Here is a 16,326-nt window from a genome sequence, read left to right as displayed (position 1 = left end):
GATTGTGTTTAGCACGTGTTAAACAAACTCTACAAAAATTTTGTTTTATAAATGTTTTGAATATGAATCAAATCCATATGTTGTATAAAGCTGAATGAACTGCCCCACTATCCCTCCTCTTGAGCCATGTGACACACACCATGGCTCAATATTGCTGCCCATTTATATAGGCTTTTTGTAGGATAGGTCAGTCTTCTGGTCATTTATAGATACCATTCTCCACTCTTGCCCCTCTTTTCGTCCATAATCGAATTTCAGTCTATGGACTTTGTCGCTGCACATCTTTAAAAACGTTTCAGTAATTTAATCTGCTTCTTGTGTGTACAAAATTTGAAGCGTCTTTTGCACTACAGCTATGCGGTTCCGTCCGCAAGCTTGTTACCTCTTGGCACCTTATCAGTCTCATGTGTGCCCTGCACACGTGCATATAGCTATTTTTCGTGGCAATTGGACTGCTTCCACAACTAGCTTAGTTGTAGTTCCTTGTAGTTTCCTTTCAATCATTCTCTCATTGTTTATCACAAGAATCTTAGCAATTTGAATGAAAATCAAAATGTATGTTTTATTTTACTCAATTGTATGATTTAGAGCATCCATATGTAGTAAAGTGTTGTATTACTACATATGATTTCATCTTCATTTAATTTGACACACCTTTCAAAATGCTTCTCAGTGTCCCAGTGCTCACATGCTTTGCGTGTGTAACTGGTTGTCTCAACCCGTGTTCCACATCCTAATCTTTTCTCCCTCAAGGTGTCAAACCAATTAAGATAAAAAGATAAAAACCAACAAAATAACCGCCAGTAAATTAATATAATAGTCAATTGTTGTTGTTTCTTAACTTTAACTAACTCAATCACTCTCTTATTCTCAAATGTAAAAACTTGTTTAGTCTTGACACAACCAATCGACTATTTCTTCTAAATTTAGCTTTGAAATGTTGTTATTTAATAATTTTGCTTCATCCAATTCCAGAAAGCAAGTTCTTTCCATCTCTCAAATTTTGTTTCATCAGGGCTAGGCATTAATGCAGTGTGGACCAGTTTCTGCCCACAAAAAAATTGCTTGCCTTTCTTTTCTTCTTATTTTCACAAAATTGCTTTTGTTTTGCGGTGCAAATCAGATAGACTACAGTCTAGCAAATTCTTTTGTGCACCTACATTAGCCAATTTTAACACATAACACTGACAGCACACAGACAACACAAAAACAACAGAGACACAGCTCACAAACAATACCAACAAACAACGCTGCGCCAACGTCATCCTCTGTTTTGACGTTTTGGTTATACTCCTTTTCTCATCAGTGCCTATTATCCTTCATGCAAATATTGTCACATCTTTCTTAAGCATCACCCTGCTTCAAATATTCAAACATTCTCTGAGAAACTCGCACTTTCCCTGCTTCGCCCGCAGCCATAGCACCCCTCGTGCGAGGGGGGGCGCAGCATCAATGTTGATTGGTCACAGGCTGGCCATTTCCTGCAACAACCATGATGCCGGCCCACCGCCCACACGAGCATAGCAAAGGCCCACGCGCACAGCCCCGCCCCGCGACAACGCGCGAGCGCAGGCACGCTTATCAGTCTCACCCTCTCAAAGGGCAGGCCAGCTTTGCTGTTGCGCCCTTTGTCATGTTCACATTCGACATCTTTCAATGTCTTCTACACAACATTTGTTGTCTCATTTGTCCACACCCTCAGCTACGGCCCTCAAGCGAGGCCGCGCTGATGTCGTTTCATCATCTTCCTGCCTATGCAACAACAAGCTCTCTTTGGATTTTTCTTCACTTCCCTTATTCTTCAATTTTTCTTTCATAGAACACACATCTCACTCACACACACACTCATATACACACCCACTCATGAGGATCCTCTGCGCGCACACGCACACACACCAACACAAAAGGATGACGCACAACATACGTATAAAACCACATAGATCCCACTAAGAACACCTTTTTGCTCGTCTTACTTGTCAGATTTATTCTTTATTTTACTTCTAGAAGCTATTTGTAATTCTTTTCCATTTATTTAGCCAATTTTAACTTCAGTGTTTCTTTATCTTACTTTATCCCTTTAACACAAATATCTCCTGTATATTTAAGCTAATTTCTCTTTAATTTTGGCAGCCAGGTTCCCACTTCATTACATGGAAACCTGATTTGATTTGGTTTTGGCCTAATCATAACTGTCTTTGTTAATTTGTGCAGTCACGTGCCATGTGACCGTTTTCTCCGCAATTCCAGCATTCTATTGGAGGTTGCACAACTCCTCTCCCTCAGCCTCTAAAGCCTCCTCTGTTAGACATTGCTCGCCCTCTCTGGCCTTTCTGTCCTCTGCCTGCATTTTGGTAAAAAGTGTCACTATCCTGGTCTACCAGAAAAGTGTCTTTTGTAGCTTTCATTCGTTTTCATTTTTGTTTGTCTATTACTACTTTTTCCGCATGGAGGGCATGATTTATGTCTATGATCTTTAGTTTTGAATTTGTAGCATGTGTTTTCTCTTCCCGCTCTTGTACTTCTTCTAGTTCTCCCTCAAATTTATATTTTTTAACCCATTTATCGAAATCTTTCTTTAAGTCGGTCGGGATCCTGCCTTTCAATTATTTTCCAATCTTTGCATTTTAGTTCATGTCGGGGTAGGGACTTTCGCTTACTATCTAAATTTCCCATGGTTTATTTTTCTAAATTTTGGAGTTGGTAGTTTGAATGGCACCTACAGTGTCCTAAAACCAACTTTATTCACAGGACAGTGGTTAAAAGTTCGATGTGTGGTAAGTCTCCTTTCACCTCCCCGAAGGGAGCGGAGAGTTTTTGCCTCTGCACCCACACAAAGCCACTGTTTACAATCCTGTGTGTTTATATAGAGGAGCGCTCAAATGAGATCACTCTCAGTCAAACCGTACACAAGCATACCACGCGCGATTTTTAATAACAGAGGAGTCCGCACTCCTGCTGCGGAATTTAACTAACGTAAAAAGTTAGGGGGCTCCACACCGCCCCTGCGGAATTTAACTGTTTCTAATTGCACTTGATAGGGTCTAGAATTCTCAAGGTCTTTAAGTGACTTCTTGTCACTGCTCGTTTTAAGTGACCTCGTCACCGCTCAAGTGACCTCGTCACCGCTCATTCATTTTTTAAGTGACCTCTTGTCACTGCTCGTATTAAGTGACCTCTTGTCACAGCTCATTCATTCCTTTTTAGTAGAATTAATATTCCTACTCACGGTCTGCTGATTCTCCTCCTCGGAAGATCTCGTCAACCCTCCCGGTGTCCAGCCGGACTGATCGAGACAGTCCCGTCAAAGGGCTTTTGTTTACCTCGGCCGAGGATTTTCGCCTGCGTCGAAGAGTCCGCTGGAACCGCCAGGTGTGTCGAGACCCCGGAACGAGCCCCCAATTTCTGTTTTCAAGAGAAGAGCAACAGCAAACAAACCACAAGTGAGACAGAATATTAAGTCTTTTCTCGCGAGGAGTGCAGTACAGATAGCTTCACAACAATCTCACTACACTAAATATCTGTATGCACTCCCGCTCTTTTTATTGGGATTTGCCCTACCCACAAATCGTGAGACAAAAGCCCCTAAAAGAGGAGGGGGAACGCATGTGGGCTTTGCCTCGTAAGGAAGAAATCACTAGGTGTTTACATACTGATAAGAACATGTGGGAAGAGGAATTTGAGTGGCCTGGATAGAGAAGAAAACCTTTGACCTCTAGTCAAAACATAGCAAGGGATGCTTTACGACATTGTGTAGAATGGGACAAGCTAGGTTATTTATTACTGGATACATACATTCCGACATAATCCTACGATTAAGATAGTTTGGAAAACCCTGACAATGATGGTCACTTGTAGGTTCATCTGAGGTGCAAGACAGCAATGAGGCATGTTGTTTAACAAAGTGGTCTTTGTTAGAAAGGAACTGTCTCGGTAGATGTCTTCTTTTTGCTGAGTTGTCAGCTGGTCCTGTCTGACCCAGCTGTAACCTCTCTCCTGACCCAGCCGTAACTTTTCTCTTCTGTGGTACATCATAAAAACAGCAAGGCCAAACAGCAAGCATATATTGCAGTAATACTGCGGTGAAGCATTGATTAGAGAACGCATGATAACATATATATATACATTTTTCTAACACAGCCAATCAGCTTCGGGAATGTACCACATCGTGTATCGGTGGACTGTGTGGAGAAGAAGAGAACCAAATGGAAGGCTGCCAAGATGGCGGCGTGATAAGACGGACTTTTTTGAGCTCTCAGCGCATAAATCCCTATTTCATACTTTCAATAACACTAACAACGAGATAAGGTGTGAGAGAAATAGTCTATACTTTTTTACAGATTTCTGAACTTTTGTGACCTTTTTTTGTCATTTTTCAACTACTAAGATCCGGCCGAGGAGACTCAGCTAGTGGCGGTAATGGTCGTGGGGTGGAAATAACCCCACTGTGCTAAGGAACATGACTGTGGTTCTGGGATGGAATGCTCAAACATACGAGATGAGGATAACTTCCCGCCACTACCTATGACTCCTACCAAGCCTCCTCTTGCTGAAAAACCTATTCTTCCCTCTGATGATATCTGATCAAAACTGACGCCCTCGAGAGAAAGAGTGAGGTGATACTTGCCGATATTAAACTACTGAATGAAAGAATGACTTTGATAGATTTGCAAATTGTGAGCCACTTGAAATGCACTAAGAAATGCATGATCTCGGACCAAGAGACATATGGACGATGGTGGAATCTCATATTGAAGGGATTGCCTGAAGCCAATAGGGAGAACGTACGGGAGGAGATTATTGGCATTTGCCAGCATCTACTCCCAGGTGAGAAGGAGAAAATCCCTGACGTTGTTGATCACAGGCTGGGTAGAAAGCGGCCAGATGGACAGCTTCGCTGGATCAACTTCAGATTCACAGCTCGGCACTACAGATAGATGGTGAGGCAGGAGGCGAGGAACAACGCTCATCTGCGCCGGAGCGAGGACCTGTCTAAGGAGGACAGAGAGAGCAGCAAGAAATTGCGGCACGGGATCAAACAGGCCAAAGATGACGGGATGACAGCTTATTTTGTGGCAGGTAGAGGTTTTATCAACGGCAAGGAGGTTATGGCAGTGTACAAATATAATGGTTACGTAGTTGTTCACTCGGTCCTTCTAGTAAAAGGTTTACTCTTACGTTTTCTCTTGTTTGATAAATATATTTGTGTATTGAAAAGCCTTAATATTTAAAGATATTATCATAGGAGTGTTAGGGTTCACAAATTATCTCGATTGTATGATTATGTTGGAATGTAGACTAGAATTATTAAGTTTGTTAAAACCTTTAACCTTTCCTTGACTCTGGAAGGTTTCCACATTCAGTTGTTGAAACTTTCCAAATGATGTGGAAACATTCTTGCTTAGTTAGTTATCTAAAATGCTCCACTAGTTTCTATTTCCACAACCTTGTAAAATAAAGCGTTAAGACCCTCTGCACTGATTAACCAGTTGTTGAGGTGAACACCAAACTTGTCCACTCTCACCCCCACCCTGTTTTCTCTCAATAAATATGCCCTTGCAAGAGGTCTAAGTCAGACTGCTCTTCAAACATCTCTGTATCACACAGGGTGCTGATGGCATCTCCGCTTGCAAGCGTAAAATGGCCAAACTGTCTCACGTGTGGTTCTTGCAAAGAAGTTAGAGTGAGCAACACTCTAACAAGGTGTAAACAAACAAACGTTGTATACAGTAATCCCTCGTTTATCACGGATAATTGGTTCCAAAAACCACCCGCGATACGTGAAATCCGCGAAGTACGGTCACCCTCTTATCTGTACTTTTTGTTTTTATCTGTACATTTTGTGTGTCAATAAATGTATATGAAACCATTTAAGTGCATATGTTATTATTAGAACATAAAATAATTGTTTCAAACATGTAAATATATTAATAGTATAAGTAACATACAGAAATGTTTGTATAAATATTGAAAATATGAATATTATACGTGAGTGCGTGTAACATGTTAACAAGAAGTACTGGGCAGGCTAACGAGTTAGCGGAAAGATGCTAATTCGCGATCGTGCTAACACGGACCTCTAAAGGAATTTAAACGAGCAATACTACATTGTCCTAAAGGTCAGACACATGTGATCGTTCCTTTCTCTTGTTAGGAGACCCACTTACATCGTCAATTACTCCTGTACCATTGTAACCGACATTTGTACACTGTGAGCAGACTTTCAGCGTCATGAACAAAGCCTGCCACAGAGCCCAGTGAACTGACCAACACCTCAGATCTATTCTGAGAATTGTGACAACGAAAGTAACTCCAAACTTTGATGCACTGGCAAAAAAGGGAGAACAACAACACTGTTCCCATTGAAATGTGAGTTTCTCTACTGTGTTATGAAAGAAATAGCAACTTGAACATGTACAAACAGCAGTGGTACAGTAGCTTAATTAACATGCAGCACATCGCTCTCAATTTAAAGACCGCTTTCTTTTGTTGGGTAATAATATGTTCTGAATGTTGAAAATGATTCCATTGATCTTTTTCCAGTAAACGTTGATTTCTTTAAAATTGCACCTTCAATCGTCTCTGTTTTTCATACATTTCAATCCCCAGGTTTAATAAATTACATTGCGTGTCCAAATGCTCCTGGCCCGGCCCCTTTGTCAAATTTTAGAACCCATTCTGGCCCGCGAGTCAAAAAGTTTGCCCACCCATGGGCTAGACGGTTGTTTGAAGTACTGTAGGGCAAAATGTTACAGTCGGGGGGAATCAAACAAAAACAAAAACAACATGCCCAACAAAGTCTTCTTTTGAAGAACCCCATTCATTCCCGTTCAGATGTTTTCTTTGTTGTATCACAGCAGCTAATGAAAGATAGAAATTGCTTTATCAGCCCTCGGAAGTATTCTGCCGTCATTAGGGTGCGTCATTTAATTGAAGGTCACACTGTCATTAGGGTGAGGCATTTAATTAAGTTTGCTTTTGTTCTCACACTTACAAACGTTGGTTTCTATTAGGCGAGTCTTGTTGAACAACATTTGTTCTTTGTCTTTCCTTAATGTAACAAATAATTTGATAGTCACAACAGGCAACTACTTACTTCACTGGTTCTTCTATATCAAACAATTTGTTTTAGGTTCATTTACCTGACATGTTTCGGCGGATCCTTCCGCCTTCCTCAGAGTGTCACTGATGTGACATCAGTGACATCAGTGACACTCTGATGAATGCGGAAGGATCCGCCGAAACATGTCAGGTAAATGAACCTAAAACAAATTGTTTGATATAGAAGAACCAGTGAAGTAATTGAAAAAGAAAAAACAAGATGAACTTAGTACAACAGGCAACTGTTCTCAGTTGGCGTCATCTAATTTTAACACGCTCTTATCTGTTTGCAACTTTGACTTTTTGTTATAGGTAGATGGTTGTTTGAAGTACTGCAGGGCAAAATGTTACAGTGGGGGGGAATCAAAGAAAATTGTACCGTTTTTTCCATGTATAATGCGCAAAATTTAACTAATTTATTGTCCTAAAATCTGGGGTGCGCATTATACATGGGTAAAATGTTTTTTAATTTTCTTTTTTTTTTTTTTTTTTTTGTGAAGAAAATCATGGTACAACAATTTTTGAAGAAAATCTTGTCACGGATGGTTCTTTACAACGTCACTTTCCTCTCTTTTCATTTTAACCTAACTGATCGCGGTGGTGCCTTTCTGGGCAGTCGGAGAAATCAACGGCAACAAAAAAAATACATCCAGCCTAGTTAAGAAATCACCAGAAAGATCACCATGACAATTGTGAATAATAAATAAATAATTATTATATATATTATATATATTATTATTATAATAATAAATAATTGTGATAAATAACTGGAACATCACTCAAATATTGGTGATCCCGTTGAGAGTCTCACATATTTCTTCGCTATCGAGTTTGCTACTGCATGCGCAGTGATACTGACCGGCAGAATAACATCCGGTTGTTCCCAAAGATGATCTTTTTTCTGAAATAATTTTATGTTTACGGACTTAAGTAACCCGGCCGGGTCATACCAAAGACTATAAAAATGGGACCCATTGCCTCCGTGCTTGGCACTCAGCATTAAGGGTTGGAATTGGGGGGTTAGATCACCAAATGATTCCCGAGCGCGGCGCCGCTGCTGCTCACTGCTCCCCTCTCCCCCAGGGGATGGATCAAAATCACACGGGGATGGGTCAAATGCAGAGGACAAATTTCACCACACCCAGACGCGTGTGTGACGATCATTGGGACTTTAAAAAAAAAAAGAAAAAAAAAAAAAAAAAAAAAGTCAAAATTTGGGTGCGTATTATACATGGGTACAGGCTTTTTTCCAGCATCGACATGCCATTTTTAGGGTGCGTATTATACATGGGGGCGCATTATACATGGAAAAAAACGGTATTTCAATGTCTTAATAATGCAACTTGAGAAAACCTGAGAACACAGAACAGTGCATTTGAAATACTGTAAGGAAAGAAAATACCGCAATGTCTTAACATTACACGCGCAAAGAAATTACAGAAAAAAAATAGATAATGATGCAAACAAATGTTCATTACACAATATATAAATGAAGAGGTATGTATTAAATGTGTGTTACGGCTGTGATGTGTGTCACTGTCTCGCAATGTTGGAGGATGTCTGTTAACGAGACGTTATTGAACCGGGCCGGCGTGAACAGATTTGAGTTTCTGAACAAGAGGACACCTTTTTTGGGAGGGGGCGTGGTCATTTTTTTGGGTGTGTGTGTGTGTGGGGGGGGGGGGTCATTTGTGTCCCAACATTTATTGGCCCGAATAACACAAAACAACATATATACAATAACAAAAACATATTTACACTAACAAAAACACATGTGTACACGGACATTTTTGAGTTTTAAAGTGGTACACTAAGTAAAAAAAGACAAAAGAAATACGGCCATTGGTGCATTTGAAGAAAAAGAAGGGACTCTTTTTCAGTCCTCCTCTTGCGTGGTGCCTTGGCACCTTTATCTGCCACAGACACTTGCATGTCAAGCACTCAGCTTCATAAGGATCACGACCCTGGCGAAAGCACGGGGATGATTTTATTCAACTCCTCCGTGAACGTGCATTTTCGTTTCAGCATTGCATGTAAAACACTCGGTGTAGTCTGGCCAGCCCATCCTACTTCGTAGCAAAGTCACTAGATTTGAGGAGAAGGGCGTGACTTAATTCGCGAACGATACAGAAAAACCTGCGATTGAGTGAAATGGAACGGCGTGGCAATTCTATTTGTACGGATAGCAGTAACTGTTGTAGAGAGAGCAGGAGAAAGGGATTGACGGCTGCTATAAAGTGAACCAACAGTACTTCGAAGGACATAAAAAGAGAACATACTTATAACGATTACGTGTGAGACGTCTTTGTTACATATAACAACAATTCACTATTGACAATGTACTGTACATGTAATATATTAGAGTCAGTCCAACAAAATCCCGGACGATTTTTAAAGTCCCCCCGGACATTTTTTTCGGGTCGATTATAGCAGTAGTTCTTAACCGGGGGTGCTCGCACCGAGGATGCTTCCTAGGGGGTGCGAGGATACCCTGGGGGAAATTTACAATTTTTCGGGGATAACTGAAAAGAGTGAAAAATTCTGGAAATCAAGAAGTCACTGTGTTAATTGGCATTAGGGATAATGCTAATTAAGCCTTATAGCTGTAAAGTAAACCAATTATTATTATAATAATTATATAGGGTTAGGGTTAGGGGTGCGAGCGAGAACTGGTTGGTGAATTGAATGGGGTGCTGTTAAGTATTATTGTTTATGTCCGCCCTTGGACTCACTGGGTGTATTAAGGTACCAATTCTGTTTACCCTTTTGTTGTTACATACGGTAATGACGTCACTACATTGATGCTACCGGGGAAGAAAGTCCTGTCACAACGGACATGCGGATTGTTGTATGGGATTGACTGACGGAGAAGTTGTTGCGTTTAGCGCCAGTGTGTTTGTTAAATAAATACGCTGTGTTTTCATCTGAAAAGGGAACCACGCATCGTCCTACTTTTCTCCACCACGCAGACAGCGGAAAAGTCACTGCTGCACACCATTTATTTGGTTAAGAAAAAGGAACCCCCCCTTTTTCACTTTACAGGTTATGGGCCCAGGGAAGGTTTGGACATGAGCTAACGTTAGCATCGGTAAGAAGACCGGACAAAGTTACCGCGAAGTATATACGTGAAACTTGTGTCAAGCTAACAAGAAAGCTATCCGTGTACCAACCACCTGGAAATAAGTGGACGTGTTTAGATTCCCGGAAGAAGTGAAACGTGAGTGGCGATATTTGCATGTTGTAAATGCTAAAGAAGCAAACAACCTAGCTTAGCAAGTGAAAAGTATTTTAGCAAGCTAGAGTGAACGTGGCGCGTCAACAACAACAATAAGAAAAATGGCAAGCACAACAGCAGGAATCATTGCAGCACAGCTGTTATTCGACGGTTCAGAAGATAAATATGAACTATGGGAAACAAGATTCCTGGGACACCTGCACATTCGTAAGTTAAAAAGGACAATTTTGAATGAGCCCGCAACAGACACCAGTGAAGAGGAATTAGCCCAAGATGTAGCTAAAAATGCTGACTGTTATGCAGAGCTGATAAGGCTGTTAGACGACAAAAGCTTATCACTTATCAGACATGATGCAGCTGATGATGGCAGGAAAGCCTTGAAAATGCTCAGAGAACATTATTCAGGAAAAAGCAAGCCAAGAATCATAAACTTGTATACCTCGTTGACCAGACTGAACATGACAGGTAACGAGAGTGTAACAGACTATATGATAAGGGCAGAAAACCTGATTACTGCTCTGAGGGATGCAGGTGAGACTATGAGTGATGGATTGACCATAGCAATGGTGTTAAATGGCCTACCTGATTCCTTCAAGCCACTAGCCGTACATGTAACACAAAATGAAGATACAGTTACATTCACCGATTTCAAGAGAAGGCTACGGATTTATGAAGAAACTGAGAGGATGAAACTAATAGAGTCTGCAGATAATGTGATGAAAACTTGTGTGAAGCCAAGCCGAGGCTCCACTAAAAAGCACATCAGCAACAGAAACGGTGAAGATTCTGCTGACCTGACATGCTACAGATGTGGAACAAAAGGGCACAAGTCAAGAGGATGTACCAGAAATGTTTGGTGCAGTTACTGCAACAGCAACACGCATCAAGAGTCCATATGCAGGAAAAAGAGGACTCAAGATGGAGCGAGACAAATCGCAGAGGGAGAGACTGGTAACCAAGATCAACTTTTCAAAGCAGAGCACATGAAAAAGAAGAGACTGTCAGATAACGTGAAGATGAAAGGCATCATGGTGGACGGGGGAGCTACATCTCACATTGTGAATGACATCCAGACGTTCACCAGCTTCGATGAGTCATTCAAGCCTGAGTCTCATTCAGTGGAACTAGCCGACGGGACCAAGTGCAGTGGAATAGCACAACGCAGAGGAACAGCGGTGATCTACCTACGTGACGATGCCGGGCGCCAGCAGACAGCGCAGCTGAGAGAGGCGTTGTACATGCCCTCATATCCTCACAACATCTTTTCGGTGGCAAGAGCAACAAATGGAGGAGCGACTATCACCTTCAAGAAAGGAGACAGTCACATAGTTACCAAAGACGGCAGCAGGTTTGACATCCATGAGAGTGATAACTTGTTTTATTTGCCAACCATTGAAAAGAATGTTATTGATAAATGTAAACAATGTGTGAGTCATGATGTGCAAACTTGGCACGAGATTTTTGGACATTGTAACTACGATGATGTACAAAGATTACAAGGTGTAGTGAAAGGTATGGAGATGTCACGCCCATTCAGGTTGACAGCTGCCGGACGCCCTCTTCCTTCTCAGCCCAGACTCACAATACTTTTCAGGCTTGGACGATTTTGTTTCTCCAGCGTGGAACTCATCTCCCTGACTCTAAAGTAAGTTTGAATCTTTTATTACACTGTTCGATCTTTTTTACTTCGCAGCCGGAGTGCCTGGGAGAGCGGAGGCTTCGTGGCCGTTTGTCTACCGTCGATCATCGGACACAAAGTATGGCTGCGGATCAAGAGGTTTGTACGGCTTCGTGCACCAACTGCACCATTCTCTTAGAGAGATTGTCCCTGCTAGAGGGACGTGTCCGCCAGTTAGAGCAGAATTGCGCGATAACCGTAGATGTGGCGGATACAGTCGCGGACTGTAGTCAGCCCGCTAGCCCAGTTAGCATTAGCCCCAAGCGGCTTGCTAATCGCGATGAGCCAGGTAAGACGCATAGCCGTCCAAAGTCATCTCGGTCTACTGGCCGTCGCACTTTGGTCATAGGTGACTCCATTACCCGAAATATTACGCTTAAAAATCCAGCCACGGTAATGTGTATTTCTGGGGGCAGAGCACCCGACATAGAAGCTAATCTTAGGGAGCTGACTCGCAATAGGTCTAGTCAACAGCGTAGTTCCAACAACACTAGCTACTCGGACATAGTGATACACGTCGGCTCCAATGATGTTAGGATGAGGCAATCGGAGATCACAAAGAGAAACATAGCGAGGACTTGTGATCTCGCCAGAAAGATGAGTCGGCATCGAGTATTTGTCTCTGGCCCCCTGCCTGGGAGAGGCACTGATGAGAGGTTTAGTAGATTAGTCTCCCTTAATCGATGGATGGCTGGGTTCTGTAATAAGCAGGGACTGTATTTTATAGATAACTGGCCCTCCTTCTGGGGCCGCCCCGACCTGCTGAGGAAGGACGGCCTTCACCCTAACCGTGAAGGCGCCGTCACTCTTTCTAGGAATATAGATTACTGTTTGAGCCACGCATGACAGGTCACTTTAGAGCAGGCCGGGGCACAGGTGATTAGACCACCTGTCAGGATGGGTTTGGAGTCTGTTAAGCTAAAGTTAACTAGCGCTAGGCTAGACTTCCAGCATGCACATAGCATCTTGTGTAGACTAGAGCGTGACAGTTTGAATAGTGCCACAGTACACATAAACACACTTTCTACTGGGGTAGTAGACAAATCCAATCACTCCACCCCAACCGGTTTTGCTGATGAAACGGTGCCTGTTTCAGATAATTTTACATGTGTAACAAATATTTACTATCAGATTCCCACGGTCGTATCGTCCCGCCGCGCTAACAAACATTCGAGAGGTGATGTCAGGCCTAGAGAACACAATCTTACTCGCATCTCGTTTAAATATCCTTCGATAGATACGCACCCTGATCGACCGATTACGCTTAAACTCGGTTTTATGAATATTAGATCGCTTCATACAAAAGCAGTTCTCGTTAATGACCTCATCACGGAACATAATCTAAACGTTTTTGGTCTCTGCGAGACCTGGTTAAAACCTAATGAACTGCTGCCGCTTAATGAGGCCTCGCCTCCAAATTTTGTGAGCTCGCATGTGGCGCGTCCTCGAAAAAAGGGTGGGGGTGTCGCCCTCATCTCGAATTCTGAGCTGAGACTTAGGCCTCGTTTGACCAATGTATTTAAAACATTTGAAGTTCTCACTGTCCGATCCACCGCTTTACCGTCATTTTATCTTGCTGTTATTTACCGTCCACCCGGGGCTTACTCTGGCTTCCTGGATGAATTTTCAGAATTCGTGGCTGATCTCGTAACCAATGCCGATAATATAATTATCATGGGTGATTTCAACATCCACATGAATTTACCGTCAGAGCCACTTACTTCGGCGTTTCAGACTTTAACTGATATGTTTGGTTTTTCGCAAGCCGTACAGGCAGCAACGCATAAGAATGGAAATACCATAGATCTGGTATTATCCCGAGGACTTGCAACCTCAAATATAGCAGTGCTGCCATACACTACTGTTTTGTCTGATCATTACTTAATAAAATTTGAAATTTTAGTTTCTTGTCAAAGACAAGAGAGCAATCGGAATTATAGGAGCCGTAATTTTAACTCCATGACTGCAACTGCGCTATCTGAGTTACTGTCGCCGGCAACTGCCATATTTCCCGCGTACACCGGCTCTGTTGATAACCTTACAAATGAATTCAATGCGACATTGTTAAATGCCATTGACTCTGTGGCGCCGTTATGTCTGAAAACTCGCCGTAGATTGCCTACTCCGTGGTTCACGGATGAAACGCGTACGCTTAAGCAATTATGTAGAAAGCATGAGCGCAGATGGCGTCTAACCAAACTTGAGGTTTTCCATCAGGCATGGCAGGACAGCCTCCTGAAATATAAAGATGCGCTTATCTTAGCAAAAACTCGGTATTTCTCGCAAGTTATTAATCTCAATAAAAACAATCCGAAACACCTATTTGATACAGTGGCAAAGCTGACTCTACGCCAGCCGACCCCCGATAATTCCTTCCACTCAGCTGACGAGTTCATTAAATTTTTTGCTCAAAAGGTTGAGTCCATTAGGGACGAGATCAAGAATACCATTCCAGTCGTGCGGTCGAGCCCGCCGTGTACCAACGCTGATGATCATGCAACAACCCTCTCAACTTTTAATAGCGTGTCCCTTGAAAGGCTTACACAAATGGTTAGTGCGGCTAAACAAACAACATGTTTGCTCGACCCTCTTCCAGCCAAACTACTTAAAGAATTATTTCATATTTTAGGACCGTCTGTCTTAAATATAATCAAGCTGTCTGTCTCCTCTGGGATAGTGCCAACAGCCTTCAAAACCGCTATCATTAAACCGTTGCTTAAGCGACCAAATCTTGACCCGGACTGTCTCAGTAATTATAGGCCAGTTTCAAACCTCCCATTTATAGCAAAACTTCTTGAAAAAGTAGTAGCACAGCAGCTTAATGATTACATGGTCGCCAATAATCGATATGACTCTTTTCAGTCTGGTTTTAGAGCTAATCATTCCACTGAGACAGCACTTGCTAAAGTGACTAACGATCTCCTCATAGCTATGGATTCAAACACTTCATCTGTACTGTTACTACTCGATCTTAGTGCTGCCTTCGACACTGTAGACTTTGATATTTTATTAGGGCGTCTTAAAAGTTGTGTTGGTATTTCAGGGTCAGCACTAGGCTGGTTCCATTCCTATCTATCAAATAGGACGCACCGAGTGGTCCATGGCAATGCGTCCTCTGAGCTCTATAATGTTACGTGTGGTGTCCCACAGGGATCGGTTCTCGGACCAATTTTATTTAATATTTATATGATCCCGCTTGGGGACATAATACGTAAATATAATATTAGTTTTCAATGCTACGCGGATGACACCCAATTATATATGCCATTATCGATGACAGATCCGCGTGATTGTTGTAATCTTGAGGCATGCCTTGCGGAGATCAAGCAATGGATGTCTCTCAACTTCCTTCGTCTTAACCCAGATAAAACTGAGATGTTGATAATTGGTCCAACTCGTTTTCAACACTTGTTCAAGGAAACCGCTATAACTATAGATAACCGTACTATCACTCAGAGCGATACTGTAACTAATCTCGGGGTAATGTTTGACCAAACTCTCTCCTTTCAAAAGCACATTAAGAATATAACCAGAATTGCGTTCTTTCACCTTCGTAATATTGCAAAGATTCGTCCGATCCTCTCGACCGGTGATGCGGAAACTATTATACATGCGTTCGTCACGTCGCGCCTGGACTACTGTAATGTACTATTCTCTGGTCTTCCTAAGTCCCGCATCAAAAGTCTACAGTTAGTACAAAATGCTGCTGCAAGGCTGCTCTCACGGACAAGAAAATTTGATCACATTACCCCAATATTAGCCAACTTACATTGGCTCCCGGTCCATTTAAGATGTGACTTCAAGGTTCTTCTATTAACCTATAAATCATTGCATGGCTTAGCGCCTTCGTATCTCGTCGACCTAGTTGTTCCTTATGCTCCGTCTCGTAACCTTCGTTCGCAAAACGCTACCCTTTTAGCGACACCGAGGGCCAAGAAAGTGTCTGCAGGGTCTAGAGCATTTTCTATCCGGGCTCCAGAGCTTTGGAATGCCCTCCCAATGGATATTAGGACTGCTACCTCAGTAGAAACATTTAAGACACGTTTAAAGACACATTTCTATGACATGGCCTTTAACTAACTTGGAGTGGCCGATTCGGCCGGAGTTTGTTTTGTTTTCTCTCCCCCCCCCCCTCCCCGGCCGGGGAGGTGGTTAGGTGGCACCCAAGCTGACAGCGGCTATCTGGATTCTTGTGGGCTAATTCAGGTTGGGGGAACTGCAGCTCAACCTCCACAGCCAGGATAGCAGAGGGCTCCTCTGGCAGCCCTTCGCTCTGACTTGGACATCTACTTTTGATTTTCATATTATGTATTAT

General features: G+C 42.4%; 1 protein-coding gene across 1 annotated transcript; it reads left to right on the top strand.

Annotated features, from left to right (window-relative positions):
• Window positions 1–10,077: 10,077 nt before the first annotated feature.
• Window positions 10,078–11,982, top strand: LOC119123963. Its single transcript, XM_037253383.1, has 2 exons — window positions 10,078–10,426; window positions 10,489–11,982. The coding sequence occupies exon 2, from the start codon at window positions 10,717–10,719 to the stop codon at window positions 11,980–11,982; it is 1,266 nt and encodes a 421-aa protein (XP_037109278.1). The 5' UTR covers window positions 10,078–10,426; window positions 10,489–10,716.
• Window positions 11,983–16,326: the final 4,344 nt, after the last annotated feature.

The sequence above is a fragment of the Syngnathus acus genome, chromosome 6 (assembly GCF_901709675.1).
Source record: "Syngnathus acus chromosome 6, fSynAcu1.2, whole genome shotgun sequence".
NCBI classification, from domain to species: domain Eukaryota; kingdom Metazoa; phylum Chordata; class Actinopteri; order Syngnathiformes; family Syngnathidae; genus Syngnathus; species Syngnathus acus.
Note: the sequence above shows the minus strand (reverse complement) of the source record. Positions and strands in the feature narration are given on the sequence as shown.